The sequence below is a fragment of the Diabrotica undecimpunctata genome, chromosome 8 (genome assembly GCF_040954645.1).
Source record: "Diabrotica undecimpunctata isolate CICGRU chromosome 8, icDiaUnde3, whole genome shotgun sequence".
NCBI lineage: Eukaryota > Metazoa > Arthropoda > Insecta > Coleoptera > Chrysomelidae > Diabrotica > Diabrotica undecimpunctata.
The window spans coordinates 77,343,901-77,363,952 of record NC_092810.1 but is presented as its reverse complement, the minus strand read 5'-3'; the positions used below and the strand labels follow the sequence as shown (position 1 = coordinate 77,363,952).

General features: G+C 31.9%; 1 protein-coding gene and 1 long non-coding RNA gene across 2 annotated transcripts in view; one reads left to right on the top strand and one right to left on the bottom strand.

The window, feature by feature from the left end:
• The window catches only part of LOC140447710 (uncharacterized), a 55,489-nt gene that overhangs the window by 19,623 nt on the left and 15,814 nt on the right, over positions 1 to 20,052 (top strand). The window lies entirely within an intron of this gene.
• Positions 8,619 to 20,052, bottom strand: part of LOC140447709 (glutathione S-transferase 1-1-like) — a 172,942-nt gene continuing 161,508 nt past the window's right edge. Inside the window, exon 3 of the mRNA XM_072540515.1 lies at positions 8,619 to 9,178. Coding sequence (XP_072396616.1) covers positions 8,876 to 9,178 — 303 coding nt within the window. The 3' untranslated portion in view covers positions 8,619 to 8,875. The remainder of the gene's footprint in view (positions 9,179 to 20,052) is intronic.

Here is a 20,052-nt window from a genome sequence, read left to right as displayed (position 1 = left end):
GTGACGTCAGATAGCAAACTACACATTTTCTTCATAATATAGTATTTCAAGGAATTATTGTGATGTATGAAAACTTTTATTAGTAATTATACCGGGGGAAATTAAAAATTATAAAGTAAAAATAATTTTAGCGTTATTAATGAATATGTAGTAACATACGAGATATATGACACTATGAATATTATTATATATGCTGTAATATAAATGTTAATTTATTGATATGAAGATGGCCTCTGACTAAGCATAAAATAAACAAACCGCCGAATCCATACATACGACACATCCAAGGAAAGTAGGATAATATTATGAATATGTTGAGATATAAAAATAGATATGGAGACTGCTAAAAGAGCACTACATACTATATTGGTTATTCATGAAAGTCTAGCGACATATGTGACATCATATAATACAATGGACGACAATAGACACACTATAAGGTAAATTTGCATTTATTGACCTAAAGAAGGCGTCTGATGCAGTAAAAAACAAACAACCAGTCGAATCCTAACATGTGACACATCAAATGAAAGGATAAGATTTAACGAATATACTAATATAGAAAAACAAAACATATTGAATACTAAAAAGGCACTATACACTATCTTTGCTATTAATGAACTTATAGCGACATACGTCATACACTATGATGCTATGGACAATAATAGACACACTATAATATCAATTTACATTTATTGACCTAAAGAAGGCCTCTGACACACTAAAACAAACATTCAGTCGAAACCTAACATGTGACACATCAAATGAAAGGGGAGGAGCTAACAAATATATTATGATAGAAAAACAAAACATGACCACTAATAAAAGGGCATACACCATTTACGGTGGATACACCATTTTTAATAATAATAAAATTATAGTGAAATACGATATATAATAGGGTATTACTGATGATAATAGATTTATCCTATAAGACAAATTTTAATTTATTGACTCGAAGAAGATCTATGACTGAGAATAAAATAAAGTGATAATTAAGCGTTGAAAAAGCAATGGAAAGCGATCACTTTTCATCGTTTTACATCGCTTTTTTAACATTTTTAAAAAATTGATATTTATCAATGATTTTTACATGTCTACATATGGGATCAACAAGTGCGTAAAGCCATAAAAAGCGATGAAAAACGATTGCCTTTCGACTGCTTTTTGAAGAAAGCGATCGAAAGATCGAAAGATGAAAAAGCGATGAAAAGCGACAGTTTTTTCATCGCTTTTACCATGTCACGTGCCCCCGTCAAATGTCAACGTAATTAGGTTTAGACAGAGTTTCGATAAGTAATTTATTAGGTTAACTCGTGTCACGCGTCACGTCAAAACGTCACTTTTGCGTCCCGTCACGTCACGTTTTAACATAAAAATGTCACCCGCCACATATCACGTATAAACGTCACATGTTTTAAATGTTTTTGTGTTGTGTTTGTAAAAGTACCCTTTTGTGTTGTAATGTTTTTATTCAAAATTTTAAATGCATTTTTTAATATTTTTAACATATTTATGACAGTGTTCTTCACCACTAGGACTAACAGAACACAGTAAAAGTAAAGGGATTGTGATAGTTCGGCGTATTTTCCCATGTTAAATCCCATAAGAAATCGCCAAGGTCCATTCTGGTCATTTTTGGCTCATTTTATGGTGGGGGTAAAACGGCTTGTCCGATCGTGACGTGCAAGGTATCGTCGGAAAGGGGAGGGGGTAACGAATACGGTAACACAAAAAACAAAGATCGCGGCATTACCAAAAGGACACTAAGCTTGTAACGCTGAAACGGCTTGACGTACAACAACCTGCAAGGTATCGATGGAAAGGGATGGTAGTTTGCTATCTGACGTCACCGGATATAATTGAATTCCAATCGCTATTTTCGTTCCCACATCGAGAAGTTCGCAATAGAATATCCGGTGCACGTGTAACAAGAATGAGCATGTTACATTTCCGGTCGAGTTACGTCATACCAGCCTCCCTATTTAATGAACGAATACATTCTTTTATACTCACAGTGTGCAGTTAACCTTTGTGATAGCGTGTTCGTTTGGTGTTTGTGCTACAAATAAAAATTAAAAAGTGAGAACTATTTTATATATTTTAGAGGGCTCGTATTTGATTTTCTACACCATCATTCTAAGTTTGTCATATTGTTAATATGTTTCTGCATTATTTAAAACATGCAATATTATTTGTAAATAAAGTATAATTTTCTGGTATTACGTTTAAAATTCGCACCCTTTTGCTAAATAATATTTTTGTACACACCATATTTTGTTAAAAATATTGTTGTAAAGAGTTTCCGCAGGTATTCTATTAGAACATTTTCTTCGTATTTACAATAGGTCATTTCTACAACTGAGTTATAAATAAAAAAAAACAAATACTTTAAACATTACTTTTATTTATTTCCTAGCATCTGTATTACAGCAATAAACATTTTTTTTGTCGTATTTGAACTCTAGAGTAATCTTTCAATATGCCGACGTCGATTTGCTTTTTCATCGTAACACCATTCGAGTAGACGTTGGCCTGTTGGTAATATTCGGTATTAGCGATGTTTGTGATGGGGATAATAAAGATTTTTTTGTTGTTTACATCTATGCTCATTGTTGTCAATTGAATAATATGTTAGACTCTGTCGGTTTCGATATATAATTATTCTCTATTAAGAAAATTTTACGTAATCGTAAAAATATGTAAATCGTTCATTATTATCCATGCTTTCTGCCCTACGTGTTTCTATGCCAGATATCTTACACATTTGCTATCATTTTATGTACAGCATTTTTGTCTTACGTGTTTCTATGTCAGATATTTTATACATTTTCTATCATTATTGTCTATGCTTTTTGCCTTACGTGTTTGTATTTCAGATATTTTACACAGTTTCTATCATTTTATGTACAGCATTTATTTTTTACGTGTTTCTTTGTCAGATATTTTATACATTTTCCATCATTTTATGTACAGCATTTCTGTCTTACCTGTTTCTATGTTAGATATTTTATATATTTTCTATCATTATTATCCATGCTTTCTGCCTTACGTGTTTCTATGTCAGATATTTTATACATTGTCATTCATTATTGTCCATGCTTTCTGCCTTGTGTTTCTATGATAGATATTTTACACATTTTCTGTCATTTTATGTACAGCATTTCTTTCTTACGTGTTTCTATGTCAGATATTTTATACATTTTTCTATCATTTTATGTACAGCTTTTCTGTCTTACGTGTTTCTATGTCAGATATTTCATACATTTTCTATTATTATTGTCTATGCTTTCTGCCTCACGTGTTTCTATGTCAGATATTTTCTATCATTTTATGTACAGCAGTTATATTTTATACATTTTCTATCATTATTGTCCATGCTTTCTGTCTTACGTGTTTCTGTCAGATATTTTCTATCATTTTATGCACAGCAGTGTTTCTATGTTAGATATTTTATATATTTTTTATCATTATTGACTATGCTTTCTGCCTTACGTGTTTCTATGTCAGATATTTTATACATTTTCTATCATTATTGTCTATGCTTTCTGCCTTACGTGTTTCTATGTCAGATATTTTCTATTATTTTATGTACAGCAGTTATATTTTATACATTTTCTATCATTATTATCCATGTTTTCTGCCTTACGTGTTTCTATGTCTGATATTTTACACATTTTCTATCATTTTGGGTATAGCATTTCTTTCTTACGTGTTCCTATATCAGATATTTTATACATTTTCGATCATTAATGTCCATTCTTTCTGTCTTACATGTTTCTATATCAGATATTTTATACATTTTTTCTATCATTTCGTGTACAGCATTTCTGTCTTAGAGTTACCGTAGCGTATTGTGGTAGTCATGTCTTTACTCGATGGCTGAGTTTTTCTTTTATATAACATAATATATTTACTTTCAATTTTCACATCCAAAGTATATACTCTAAAACTATATATACTCCATAACTATATATACTCTAAAAATGTATTTAATTTAATTTTTCTTTGTTTTTATACCTGAAATATCTTACCGTTGAATGTTTGATGGTCCTTTACGGAGTTTAAAAAGGATGGACGACTTTTTCCTGCGCGGATTCACGCCTGTGTACCTTCACGAAGGGTGTTGTACTTAAACCTATTAGTTGATCGTGAGACGGGACCTGCAAAGTGCGCTGTCAACTAGGGTTAGGTATATACAGTGCATTCCGTATGTTTTATTAACATGATCAGGGGAAATTGTTGCCTGATGGCTATCGAAGAACCGTCTATGACCAACATATATTCTTACAGAGACCAATGTTCATTATCCACTTTAAAAAATAAATTACTTGCTCGTCGTAGATAAACTATAGTATGCAAATATTTACGCTTACCTTTCGCCTTTCAGTTAACGTCTTGTGCGTCAAAATCAGATAAATAACAACGAAGATATAATGTAATGGTCTTTCGGCACGTAATTGTAGTAGATAAAATATAATATGCAACAAATCGAAAAATAGTCATCTTGGAGATTTATGTATAGCAGTGGATATTTAGATAAGACTCTTGACTAATTATACGTTCAGATGAGATGTGTGTGTATTAGTGAGTGTTCAGCGGAGACTCTTGTCGAATTGTACGTTCAGTGGAGATTTGTGTATAGTAGTGGTCGTTTAGATATGGCATGTAGAGAACGTTTAGGTCCTTATCGGTTTGTGATCATCCAACTCATATCTATGTCGAGTAATATACGTTAGTTGTTTGAACATACTGGAAGAATGGTAAACATTCGTTTGTTAGTCCTCGTTATAAATGGATTATATCTGAATATCGTTGTAAAATAGTAATTGTTGTAGATAAAATATAGTATGAAATAAAACGGTATCGTATACCAATAATCATATTTGTGAGTTGTGTGTAGTAGTTACTGGTCGGAGGATACTTATATTGACTGCTCAGATGAGATTTATATATTTATGTATAGTAGTTGATGACCTACATTTCCGTCTTTTCTCTGGTGTCCAATATAATACTTTTTGTTATTCTGTTGTCGGTCATTCTTTGGACGTGTCCATACCAGCGTAGTTGTGATGTCGTTCGTTATTCTGTGTTCTATGTCTTACGATTCTTTCATTTCTTACTCTGACAAATTTCGTTTTTCCGACAGATTTTCTTTAGCGATTGTTCTGTACCATCTTGCGTCTGGTATATGTCTGCTATACATCTGATATGAGTTAGATCGCGTCTGTTATATGTCTTATATGAGTTAGATTGCTTCTGCTATACGTCTGCATTACGTCTGATATACGTATGCTATACGTCTGATGTACGTCTGATATACGTCTGCTATACATCTGCTATACGTCTGATGTACGTCTGATATACGTATGCTATACGTCTGATATGCATCTCTTATACGTCTGATATGAGTCAGAACGCGTTAGATTGCAGCAGGTATACGTATCCTATATGTTAGATCGCGTTAGATATCTGTTAGCTGATATTTTAGCATTGAAACTAGGTTTTAAGTATATTAATATAGCGTGGTTGTCGTTTTGGCGATGTCTTTGCGTTTGTTTTTTGTGATAACATATTCATTAGCCCATCCTATTTCATTTACCGCTTCATACGTAGTAATTAAACCAAGAACAACGAAGATATGATATAGTGCCGTTTTGACAATGTTGCCATGTTTGATTTTACTGTTGTCATATTCGATATCCCATTCTCTTTCATTTGACGTCTCATACGTTAAAATCTGACTGAAATAACAACAGAGATACGGTATAGTGCCGTTTTGGCAATGTCTTGTTTTTGTTTTTTGTGTTAACTTATTCGATACCCCCTCCTCTTTCATTTAACGTGTTACGCATAGTAATCTGAAGAATAACGATGGAGATACGATATAGTGCCGTTTTCTCATTGTCTTGGCGTTTGATTTTTATTTTAACATATTCGGTTCCACCTCCCCTTTCCATCGATACTTTGCATGTTGTTGTACGTTGAGCTGTTTAGACGTTACAAGCTTAGTGTCTTTTTGGAAATGATGCCATCTTTGTTTTTTTATGTCTACGTATTCGTTTTCCCCTCCCCTTTCCAACAATACCTCACGTATCATGATCTGATGAGCCGTTTAGACGTTACAAGCTTAGTGTCCTTTTGGAAATGCCGCCATCTTTATTTTTTGTGTTACCGTATTCGTTACCCCCTCCCCTTTCCGACGATACGTTGCACGTCACGCTCGGACGAGCCGTTTTACCCCCACCATAAAATGAGCCAAAAATGACCAGAATGGACCTTAGCGATTTCTTATCGGATTTAACATGGAAAATACGCCGAACTGTCACAGTCCCTTTACTGAACATTTTCAATGTAGGTTTTTAAATGTTAACTTCCACCATTTGTACTAAATAAGTTTTCCATTTATATATATATATATATATATACATATATATATATATATATATATATATATATATATATATATATATATATATATATATATATATACATAATCGTATTAAAAACAATATGTATTATATTATTCATTCATAAAAATGTGCAATAAATCGTGCAAGGAAGTATCATAAAAACAGATAATACAGACTTACCAATTTAAACGTCTAGATTTGCTGTTGATCTTACTACTATGCCTCGATGGATATTCCTTTTCAAATTCCTCCTATTCGCCTTCTATACTGACCATACCAACTTCAATATTAGAACCGCCGTTATTATGTATAGTAGTACTTTCAGCTCCATATCTGGGTTGACATCTTTGTTCTTTACGATGTAATTACTATTTACAACTCCATTCTCCTGTACCTCGTCCTTCGACGTCTTTCCTCCCATTTTATATCTGCTCCATTTCCATCCTGGCAAGATAGCCATATTATAATGTTGGATAATCATGTAATATTTATTAGATTGCTTCCATCAGGAGTTCCATACAGTGGAAGTCTATGGGTAGTTTACCCCCTGCATGGGGTTGATTAACTCGAACTCACTATATACTCGTAATTACTTTATTGGTTCTCTAAGTACTATAATAAAGAGAGTACCCAGTTGACGGATGACAACACTAGCTTCGACTGTTAACTCTTAATTCTTAATAATCTGCTCCCGTGATTTTCCGAGGTATTTAACTCACGTGCGTTTGTTTATACATTTGTGTTTTACTAGTATAATTTGTACACAATATTAAATAGGGTTTTGATTACATTGCAAATTTCACTAGGTTAGTGCCTCGGTAAGCGTGTTACACCGATATTTTCCATATCATAAACAAACAATCGCATTGAGCAATAAGCAATGATTAATATTATTAAAAGGATTTTAATTTATTAAACTGAACTGGGTTAATTCGATGTAATTTCTGGATGCTTAATTAAACCTCGTCACACTATTTTATATTTATTCTCCAATTTTAATTTGCACCTAGTTTCGAATCTATACCTGGTATCTACGCCATAGACATATATAAAATGACTATGATATCTTTAACCTACTCCAAGAGACAAAATATATTTGTCGGTTGACAACTCCGTTTTTCTTGTGCCTCTTACACACATAGGATGACAGTTGCAACAGCATAGCAGATATCATATTAAACTCAATGACTGCTTAAAACTCCAACGGACTCGGTCCGGGCATCTCCATCAACATCAAATAATCTACTCATTGAACGTTTTTGTCATTTGGTCCCAGTGAAGGTAGCCTCAAATGAGTTTGACAGAACGAAATATTGGTGTTGGGCAGTGTTGAAATTTACATTACAAATAAAACACACGCAATCAAAAGCAATAAGATATTTAAAAAGTAATACTTAACAATTACCAAAAAAGAAAAAGTAAATAGTTTTAAAACAGTTTTTAAAGTAATCAGTATAAATATTAAAGTTAAAAAGACATCTGTTGCAATCTGGCAACTGGTGGTTTAAGTGTTCTGACAAATCTATCCGCTAATCTATCAAAGGGCAATTGCCAAAAACATTTTCTAATAACTAATTGCAATTAATATCAAACGAAACAAATACTATTTCATTAATGTTTTATATAAGGTATAAAATTGCAGAATCCATAAAATATTATAATAAAATTGTACATTTTAAAGGCTTTATCTCTTTGTATTTAAAGCATATAACATATACATTATAAGGTTATGGAAACACTGCCAACGCAATATTTCGTTCTGTGAAACTTAATTGACAGCTAATTTAAGGCTATCTTCAATGGGACTAAATGTGAAAAACGTCCCTACTCATTCAGCTATAATCAATCCAAATAATATCAGAACCTATCAACAAGTTATCCTGTCAACCACATGAAGCCATATGATTAGTTCAATATCTTGATGTATTTGTCCCAGCCAAACAAATTTTTCAGTACTCACACCATCTGGGCGAAGCCTAACAATTGGGTCCCAAAGAAAGTTTTGAGTTTTATTGCTATACATTGGCTCCCAACTTTCAAAGAGTAGTTATTTTGTTACATATTTGGGTTGTAATGGGTCGTTCAAATGTTACATATTTCTCCTCGTACAAATGATCTTAAATTCTTTGTAAATTATTGTGATTAAATAATAATTACAAATTAATAATTTATAAAAATGACAGAGGTCAGTAAATAAATGGACAATTTATATTATTTTTTTATTTTAGTTTTTTTCTACCTGAATCCTGACTGCGTATAACTAAATAAATTTGATGATGTCAAATAAAATAAAAATAAAATTGCATGTCAGTATACCTATATAGTTTGTATATTGACAAATTTAATAATGCGCCCAATCAAAAATATATAATTAATAATTATAATGAAATAATCATATAATGATATACAATTTTTATATCTAAAATATTAAACGCAAAAATTCAATAGAACTAATAAAAAATTTATTTTCTTAATACTCCATTGATCAATTTTTTAAATGTAGCCGCTCCAGGTTCATTAATTTCCTTATATGGATTCTGATTCATAAACTCCATCCATTCCGTAATTCTTGGAAACTTTGTTTCTTCTATAGGAACCAAATTTAACGAATTAGATAAAGTAGCCCAAATACTAAAATCAGCAATAGTCAATTCATCTCCTGCAACATATTTACTATTCGTGAGAAAAGCTTCCAGAAACTGAAGCGCCTTTACTTCCTCGGTAGCAATGTCTTCAGAAATTTTTTTTTTACTGAAAAGTTCACCCTAAAAAATGATTTTATGCTACTTTAGTTATATCATTAGTTTTCTTCTTCTTTTCTTCAGAGAGTAAACAATATTCATTACTCTTTTTATTAATTATTTACCAAATACATAATAGTCTTTGTGTCCAGGCGACACAAACACCGCATAAGTTGTAATAAAATAATTTATAACTTAATAATACCCTAACTAAAAATATTTTATTTAAATATCTGCTTAATATTTTTTACTCGAGTTCGTATAAAAGTGGTAAACCTGTGAGTTTCAGGAGAGAATTAGATTGTCTGCCCTAGATATTGATTTACGTTTTATTCAGTGTATCAAGGTTCTATAATGCCAAATGTATGTCCTATCTTTAGGAAAGAAAGAAGAATACCTACACGTAACCACAGCTGATCTTAAAAACATGCTGACGGATAATATTCCAAAAATTATTTAAAAAGAAAAAAATGTATTATTCTATTGATATAGTTATGGTTAGGTTACCTAGGTTAGGTTACCTAGGTATTCTTATATTCGCAATAACGTTTATGGGTGTGATTTTACTAGCTCCAGTCTTTATTTGAAAACCCCGTCTGGAGGGGGCCGCTCTAGTAGAACACCTTCAAAGTTTCTTCTGTTCATCGTAACAATCGACTAATTGGAGCAGCTGTCCGCTGGCCATTAAATCAGTTCCAACCTTGTCCCTGTGTGATAATGAATTCTCCCAACTATCATAGGACTCCCACATTTACCCATTACATACGTCATATACCCAAACCCATTCCCGAGGAGAAAACCTTCACAAATATAAAAACTAGTGGAGACATCACTGACAACAAACTGATATGCATAGGGCAGACATATATATTTATATATAACGTGATTATTTCGACCAAAAAACAATTTATAAATATGTTGGAAATATCGGGTATGTGGTCTATATTAAATAAAAACCTTTGTTTTTTCTAAACTGTAAAAAACAAACTGTTTTACAAACTTAAAACAAACAAACAAACAAACACTAAAAACAAACTGTTTGTTTAAAACAAACTTTAAATTATAAAACAGACACGGGGCAATTAAGCAACATATATTGCATTATATTAAACAAAATTTAAAACCACACTCACCTTAATGATTAATCATACTAACTAGCCTTAATGATTAATTAAAGAAATACTATTCCTCTAATGTTTTCTTACATTGTTATTTTTTGCATTTTGAAATAATTTTAATTGTTCCATCATATTTATGGTTAACGAACGTGCTCAAAGATATTTTAAATTTTAACATGCATTTTATTAAATGTACAGTTACTCCCGATGAAGCTATTAAATAAATGGCGAAATATTGAGCTTTAGAAAAAACAAAGAAAGATTTTTATTTAATATAGACCACATACCCAATATTTCCAACATATTTATATATATATATATATATATATATATATATATATATATATATATATATATATATATATATATATATATATATATATATATATATATATCTACGGCATAAAGTGGACTCCGCCCATGTTAAAATTCAGGTTCAAGTGAGCTCCGTGGTCAACTGGACACCGATATACGGAGCTCACTTGACCATTCCATAATATTGGCTCTGTCGATTCGTCAACATGTATAGTTTCATAATTTTTAAAAATTTTGTGGAGCCCTTAAGTACCCCTGTATCATGAATGTATATTGCATAGTTCACGTATATATCTTATAGGGGTCGTTCAGATCTTTTTCACTGTATATTGGAACCATAGGTATATCGGTTTAAGTAAGCTCTGATAGTTTGGCAACTCTGCCATTAAGCTGTATACTTCTCGCGTATAGTCTGAACGGTTGATATGGACTCCTTATTTTTGTTATCGTTCATACGCATTACAGTGTGTAACAGATATGTATACTATTAAATACCTGTTTTTGGTAGGTACGTGCTTTTCTAAAAATAGCTTTATAGATACAAAAGGATTTCGTTACCAAATTGGATTTTTTTCATATGCGGAAATTTCCTAATGTATTTTGTTAACGTGAGTATGTCTTCATACGTTTTATTTAAGAATTCGATAAATAAGAACTTTTTTTATTTCATCCAATGTTTTATATCTTGTATACAGATTTTTATTATTTTATTTCTGGTTTTATCTGTGTACTACATATAATTCTGGATAGAAGGTTATCTCAAAATAAATATTTATTTGCTTAAATAGATATTTTTGTGTGAAAATGGATAGTAGTGCACAAAAAAGGGAAGAATGCTTAATTTATCTAACAAGAATTATACCACTTCACCCATATTACATACTTCTGAATGTTTTATCTCCTATTTAGGGGTAATATGTAGTCAATATAAGTGTAGCTAGTGTCAAATTTGCAATGATCTTTATAAGTAATAGCTTACTGACTGTACTTTACATGTTGAGTTCAAATAAATAAACCTTGTCCCTTCAGAAAAGAGCGATTTGAATGGCAAAGTCAACGAAGAAAGTGTAATAAATCTTTTATCGCCCCAGATTCACACAGGTTAACCGCTGTTTGCAGGCAAGAGTCTTCCTGGCAGATTTAAGGAAGATAACTACCATAAGGAAGTTCCTTTTGAGGGTTCAGATGGCGAGAAGCAGCTTATTTTTTTTTGTATATCTTGCAGATGTGTTGATCTAGCCAGTTTTTCCTCGATTCTAGTCATAAAATGGGTTGTTATTCGTGGAGTGAATGTTACGAATCTAGACTTTGTTTCTTTTGTTCTCTAGCTACTTATCTTCGGATATTAGGTGGATTGATAACTACGATATTGTAGAGCTTATGTATGGATGAGAGTCTTAATATTCGCTTAATTTGGCTGACTAATTTATACCTAAATCTACGTGTCAAGTATGTATTGATGTCACCCATACAAGCTAGGTATATTTGGCAGCAGAAGCATAGAGTTTAAGCGTCTACGTTTTAAGAGTGGAAGGATGTGCTTCCCGTTTTTAGCTGACAAGTTCGCGGAGAATACTATTTTTCTGTTTCTAGTTTGCCATTTAGTTTTAAACAAAGTTCTGTAAATTACAAAGTGTGTTTAATGATTTCATGACACTATTGGTTCAGGTATATGTTCAAATTTGTGAAAGCGTCTCTGTTAGGGACATTGAAGGAGCACACCTGACTTTTTCCAGGGTTTGGCTTAAAATTGATTTATAATCTATTTTTATTGTGTTTAAGATATGATTTAGATTTTTCTCCACTTCAGCAACAAAAGTTTGTGGTTCTGCAACAATAGATGTATCGTCTACATAATAAAAGTCCTAGTATTTACTGGAATGGGTTGTGTAAATGTTATACAGTGTAGGTGCCATTACGGTACCCCAAAGGAGACCGTTCTTCTACGTTCTTAATCTTCATCTTTTCTTACCATTGAGTAATACGGAAAATCTTCTGTTGTTCTATTACATAAGGGTATATCACATAGATTTTGGAGAAATGTCCTTTAATTTAAGGTGTCGTAAGCAGAATTTAGATTGACAAATACCACTCCTCATGTCTGATATTTTTTATATCCGTCTTCGTTGTGTTGGGCAAGATTTAGTATGTGTGACGAACATGATCTACCCTATCATATATAGCCACTTTTATCTTTAAATTTAAGTTTTCCTTCTATTATCGGTTTATATTAAGGATCATATGCAGAAGTATTGTGTATAGCTGAAAAAATAGATATATTGGCCGATAGCTTTTGTGGTCGTTGGGGTTTTTGTCAGGTTTAAGCAAGGCAACAACTTTGTCTTTACTTTGCTTGTCTACAGACTTTGGATATTAGCCACTGTTGTATTTTTTTGTCCAAATTTTATAATTAGTTTTGTGTTTAGATCCTCAGTCAGGAGCCGTAATATTGTTCATAATATACGTGGATAGTGGATCCAAACTCAACATCGTTGAAAGGTTTCCTCAGCTGACTGGTTTTGTCCTCTCTTATTTTAAGTTTTTCTTTGCTTCTTTGCCGGCATTTATTATGTTTATTTCGTTATTTTCAGCGATTAGCTTAATACCAAATACCCTAGGTTTGGCCCTCTATTTGCTTCCTGCAGTAGAAATACGTCACATTTGTGTTAAGCGTATATGTCTGATAAGCTTAAGTAAAGTAGAGTGTGTGTATCTGTAGATATGTCCTTAATATTTATAGACATAAGTAGAATAGTTGGTCCTTAAAAGGACCGATTTGACAAACATCATATTGAACGGGTGATTGAAGAATTAACCGATTAAATAATTATTCATTATCCAGAGTAAGAGTACGCTCGATTGCGGTGGTCTTATTGTAACTTCAAATTTCGTGAAGGCTTCTACTTTGAACTCCATAAAAATTTAAATTTTACAAACTGTTACTTATAGACGATATTTCGAGTCAGATTTGTTTAGTAATAACTGTACTTATATAGTCTCTTTGTAAAAAGTAAATGAGCTTGTAATATCGGTTTACAACTCATATATGGATAATAAGGAAATAAACAGGTTAAAATGTGACAACAAATTGCTATATAACAGTACGAGACAATATTCATATGCTGTGGCAAAATCATCATATTTGGGTTTCATATTTCAATTATCATATTTACATTAATATTTATGTGGCAATCAGCTGTAAAAGTCATTGCCTTTTTTTCTGTCGTATCATTTTTTAGCATATCATATTTTGAGTGAAATTGATCCTATATTTGTCTAATAATATTAAGTTTTTAAAACAGCTGTTTTTTTATGCTCATTCGTTCACCTTTTGTAAACCAGTCTGTGTAAGGGATTTATATAATCTTTTCATTTCGTAATCTTTTCGTTTCATAATTATAGTTCTCTTGCTTTTATTTTCTATATAAAGATCATCGTCATCGTATAGTCAGAACGCAACAAGATTCTATTGCCTTTTTGAAAATACAGCCACGTAAATGGCGTTTTTAAAATTTATGTCAATATTTCTGAAGTGCCTTTTCTAGGATAATTTTTTTAACACTAGTTCGTTTGATTATATGTAATTGATTTGATAGTCCACAACAGATAAGTATTGATTGTAGGTAGGATAGCAGGTGTTGATAAATATGATGGGTCGGTAGATAGGCTCATTATCCCTAAATCTGACCATATGTTACCTCCCCCTTCATTTGTGGAAGTCCTAAGGACATTTTTTCTCTTGGGGCATCCTCCCAATTTAACTTGGCAATGCAGTTATTATAGAGTCTTTTGATAAAGCCAGCGCATAAACTTTAGCATTGAGATTTAGTTTCTTGTATGACGCTGCTATCTTTATATATGTGTTTGATCTTGGAATTAGTTCTGTTCGGTATTGGTTAGTACTCGGACCTCTGTAAGTCGGAAAATACCTCTGATGGCTTTTCTAACAATCCTGGTCTAATTAATACGTTCTCGTCACGTCTCCACATATTAGCACTGGTTTGCTCACTATTTTATATACCCTAATTTTAGGGATTTGAATTAGACTTCTGGATTTAAAAGAGGGTTATATATGAATATACATCAGTTAGCTACCTGAATATTTTCTTTTATTTCTTATGTAACAACGTTACCTACGATATCTAAGACGCTGCAATCTTTCAAAATTATATGGCTTTATTGTTCCGTTATGCCCTAATCTAGATCCTCTCTTTTGTATGTTAAAGAACATTTTCAGAACATTGTTAGAGAAGATTTTCTCATTAGTGACTATTAGACCGCTTTTTTGCTGCTACTAGCATTATTTTATAGCATTCTATTATTTAATTTATGGATTAAATCCGGATAGCAAATAGATATTCTTCACTTTCTCAGAGAAACAATATTCTAACATACAAAATCCTATTAAATTGTCAAAACCTTCCTTGCATATTCTATTCATTTATGAGGAGCAGCAGCAATATCAGTACCATAATATCGGGGAGCAGAGATATCAGTACCAAGTTAAGGCATATAGGAATTGTTGCTTGAACTTTATTATTATTAAACAGCACTATATTTCCTAGTAAAATCGTCATGACTTTACAGTAAGACAAATTTTCGAACGTTGGTTATGGAAACATCATGTACATACCACCGGATTCCCTAGATCGACATTCAGCAAAATCCTTTTAATAATGATACGGGAGTAAAAATATAAATATCTGGGAGCTTACGTCAACAAAGAATTAGATTCAGACTAAGAAATCATGGTACGAATAGAAATGGCAAGGGCAGCGTTCTTAAAATTCAAGCAATTGTTCTGTGACAAAAATCTGAATACTGCGCTGAGACTGAGTTTTGTTGAATGTTACGTCTGGTCTTAACTATTATACGGAGTAGAAATATGGACGGTAAAAGCGCAAATAGTTAAGAAGCTTCAGGCCTTTTAATTTTGGATATACCGGAGAATGTTGAGAATTCCATGGACTGCCAGGGTCACCAATGAGGAAGTGCTGAGAAGGATGGGTCGAGACAAAAAATTGTCGAGAACAATAAAAGGTCACACATACTAAGGAATATAAAGTCTTCTGCAGGCCATCATGCAGGGTAGAGTCGATGGCAAAAAGGGAATAGGTAGAAAGAGGGAAGTCATGGCTGCGAAATATTCGTGACTGGACAAACATGACTGTAGACGAATTATTCCATATTGCAAAAGACAGAGATACTTTTAGAAATGTGGTCGCCAACCTCCGTTAATGGGGACGGCATAGGAAGAAGAAGAATGATACGCTAAATAAAAAAAAACAGATGAGGATAGGCGCCAAGAAACTCTGTGTTATAAAACAGTTGAATAAAATACAGATTCTCGATTCAAATATTCAAAAATTTAATGAACAGCTTACTAAAATAGAAATAACGTCTATTAATGCAATCCATTAATGGCTCAAGGTACAAAGCAGTCTTAGCATCTGCTAATGATATTGATCTTATAAGAAACTCTCTCCATCTAGATAAAATATTAAAGTCAACAACTATATTTTCGAAAGTATGGAACACTTTAAATATCTTAGATTAATAATCACGGTTAATAATAATGTCACTAAAGAAATACAAAGCATAATTCACTTCAGACCTATTTTAATACATGAATGCGAATCATGGACAATGACTAAAACAAATAAGAAAGAACCCGAATATTTGAAAGAAAAATAATAAGAAAACTTTTTTAACCTCATTATCATATTGCTACAAATTCGTATAGAATAAGAACATATACTAAATAAAGAAAGCTCTTATAAATATATTGTTTAGGAAAATAAATCGCTTAAGGTAGATCGGACACATGCATAGATGCCAAGATGTCAAACTTGGTTAAAAAACGTAAACTAATTTTTAAAACCAAATTCAGTATTTTGCTTTAATCTGTGCCTTCTAAGAATTGCAAGGAAAAACAGACGTTGATAAAGATGTTATTAGAGACATGGGGAATCTAAAAATTGCATTCCACAACATATCTCCACAACTAAGCAAAAATCCTTAACGAATTGGTTTCTAGTACTCGTACAGAGTATATCGGAATAAAAGGAAAAAGACAGTTAAGCAAGAAGAAGAGTGCAAGCATTTACGTTTTAAGGGTGAAAGGATGTGCGCCCCATTTTTAACTGACAAGCTTGCGGAGCATACTATTTCTGGTCCTTAGTTTGACTTTTAGCTTTAAACAAGATTCTGTGATTGACAACGTGCGATATAAACTATTTACAAGGTATTTATAGGAAATTCAGAGTTCAAGGATTTCATCACACTATTGGATGTTCAGTTTTGTGAAAGCGCCTGTGTTGGGAAAATTGAAGGAGCGCTCCTAAGATTTACGGGGTTTGGCTTAAAATTAAATCGTAGTTTATTTTTATTATATTTAAGGCATCTATTAGATTTTTTTCTACTGCAGCAACAAAAGTTTTTGGTTGTGCAATGTATCGTCTATATGAAAATCCTAGTATCTACTGGTATCTGTTGATCATTTGTGTAAATGTAATACAGTGTAGGTGCCATTACGCTACCCCAAGCGAGACCGTTTGTCTGCGTTCTTCATATTACCATTGAATGATACGAAAAATCTTCTGTTCTGTAAATATACGCGGATAAAACGATGTTTACAGTTTGTCATACAGTTTTTGGAGAAATGTCCTCTAATTTAATGTGTCGTAGGCGGCATTTAGATTGACAAATACCACCCCTGATACCTGATATCTTTCGTACCCGTTGTTGCTTTTTGCAACAACGGGTACGTTATTACGTACGTTATAAGTATTACGAATAAAAATAAATAAGCAAGAAGAATATAAGTGAACCATATTTAAAATAAGTGACAGAAAAAAGAATATTATATATACATTTACTTTACTTCTAAATTAAAAATAAAATACTCGTATGCCTGACAACAAAAGATACAAAAACAAAATAAATATTTAAAGTTGAGAATAATGATAGCTTGTACAAGCGACAAAGTATTTTTTAAAACAATAACACCGAGCATATTATATTTATGTAATAATTGTAATAGATATGTTGGCTAGAATCAAATTACCATAAAGTCACCGAAATATTTTATCTGAGTAATGACTAACTACTGATTGCTACGTTACGTTATACGATACATTTATAGTTAAAAGCGAAATCAGGTGTTATGCCTCCTTATTATTTTAGTATCTGTTACAAGTGTATCCATGTATAATATATGTGTATCTAAAGTATTATAGTAAGATATTGAATTCCCTACATTTAAAAATCGAAATATTGAAATTAGACAGTAAAAAATTATAATTTTAAGATTGATTTATAAATTATTATAATTTAAATTTTACTACTTTATGAAACAAATATTGTACATCAAAAAACGTAGCAACCGAAACATCGGAACGTACATTTATATAATAAATTTTTCAGTGTCAATGCATTAAAAAAAATATTAATAAATAAAAATGGACACTTGCCTTTTCCAAGCTTATAACAGACACTAACTTAAGTTTAAAAATAATTAAAGCAAGTAATATAAATTACGACCATAAAATATTTAACTACATTAACCAAGTATTTGTGAAATTTCGGGATGACTAAATTGATTGATATTTAAATAAATTTCAAGTTCCAAAACGTACCTGCTGTAAAATTTAAAAATCTACGACTAATCAAATTATTGGCAACATCGGAGGAGTTTAGTTGTGTACGCGAAAAAATATATACGGATCCCAAAAGTGTTTTAACCTATTACGGAGTCCATTTAATCCTACGTGTTGGTCGGAGTCTACATAAAGATAATAATATACACGGTGTATATTCTCCTGGAGTTAGTATAATACCGTTTTAGTACGGGGTCCACATATATATATATATATATATATATATATATATATATATATATATATATATATATATATATATATATATATATATATATATATATATATATATATATCTAGCGGTTGATGTGAGCTCCGTACTAAATCGGTATTATACTAACTCCAGGAGAATATACGCCGTGTATATTATTATCTGAGTAGCGCTTTATGTAGACTCTGATCAACACGTCGGATCAAGTGGACTCCGTAATAGGATAAAACATTTTTGGGAACCGTATATAACTTTTCGCGTACACTTTTACACTCCTCCGATGTTGCCAATAGTTGTATTAATAGTAGATTTTTAAATTTGATAGCTGGTACATTTTGGAACTTATTATTTGCTTTTATTATTTTCAAACTTAAAAAACTACCTATTATAAACTTAGAAAAGGCTAGTTTCTATTTTATATATTATTATTTTTTGTTAAAATGCACTGGCACTTAAACATTTAGTCTCTAAATGTATGGACATCGAGTAGAGTAATCGCCTAACAGTTTAAGAAAGTAGAAGCCCTTCGGTAGGATTATAATAAACTACATTAAATTAAAGAAAACTCTGTAAACAATAGATATTTGTAATTTTTCAATTACTGCAGTTTATGACGTGCAATATTTGTTTCACAAAGTAGTTAAAATTAGACTATAATAATTTATAAATAAATCTTTAATATAAATTTTTGCTGTCTAAATTGAATATGTCGATTCTTAATTAACAAAATATTTGATGCATTAAAGTCGCGTAGAGATTTTCCTTTGACGCCTGATACGTTGCAATCGGATCAATAGATCCGGAGATACGATATAGTGTCGTTTTTGCATTGATTTTGTTTCTTGTTTTCATCTTGACGTATTCATTATTCTCTTACCTTTCGTTTAACGCTTCATACGTTGCAATCGGGCCAATAGAAACCCTCCCCTTACCGTTGATGCCGTGCACAATATTGAACGTTGAGCCGTTTAGATGTTATAAGCTTAGTGTCTTTTTGGTAATAAGCCGCCATTTTTTTTTTCTGTATCTACGTATTTGTTGAGCGCTTCTCTTTACATCTATATCTTAGACGTTGTTGTACGTCAAGCCGTTTCGAAGTTATAAGCTTAGTGTCTTTTTGGCAATAAGCCGCCATGTTTTTTTTTCTGTGTCTACGTATTTGTTGAGCGCTTCTTTTTACATCCATACCTTAGACGTTGTTGTACGTCAAGCCGTTTCGACGTTACAAGCTTAGTGTTCTTTTGTTAACGCCGCCATCTTTGTTTTTTGCTTCAACGTATTCGTTACTTCCTCCCCTTTCCAACGATACCTCACACGTCACGATCCGATGAGCCGTCGCGCCTCCACCATAAAAAGAGCCAAAAATGAGCAGAATGGACCTTAGCGATTTCTTATAGGATTTAACATGGGAAAATAGCCAGAACTCTCCTAGCCCTTTTACTACCAAATTAAAAAAATATTATATTCTTTCCGTTATCCATTTCAATATTACAGAGTACACAACACATTTTATTCTTTTAAAAGTTTTATTGCACTTACTGAAGAATCATCGAAGGGAACATAATTGGAATCTAACATTTCATCAGAAGCTGGTGA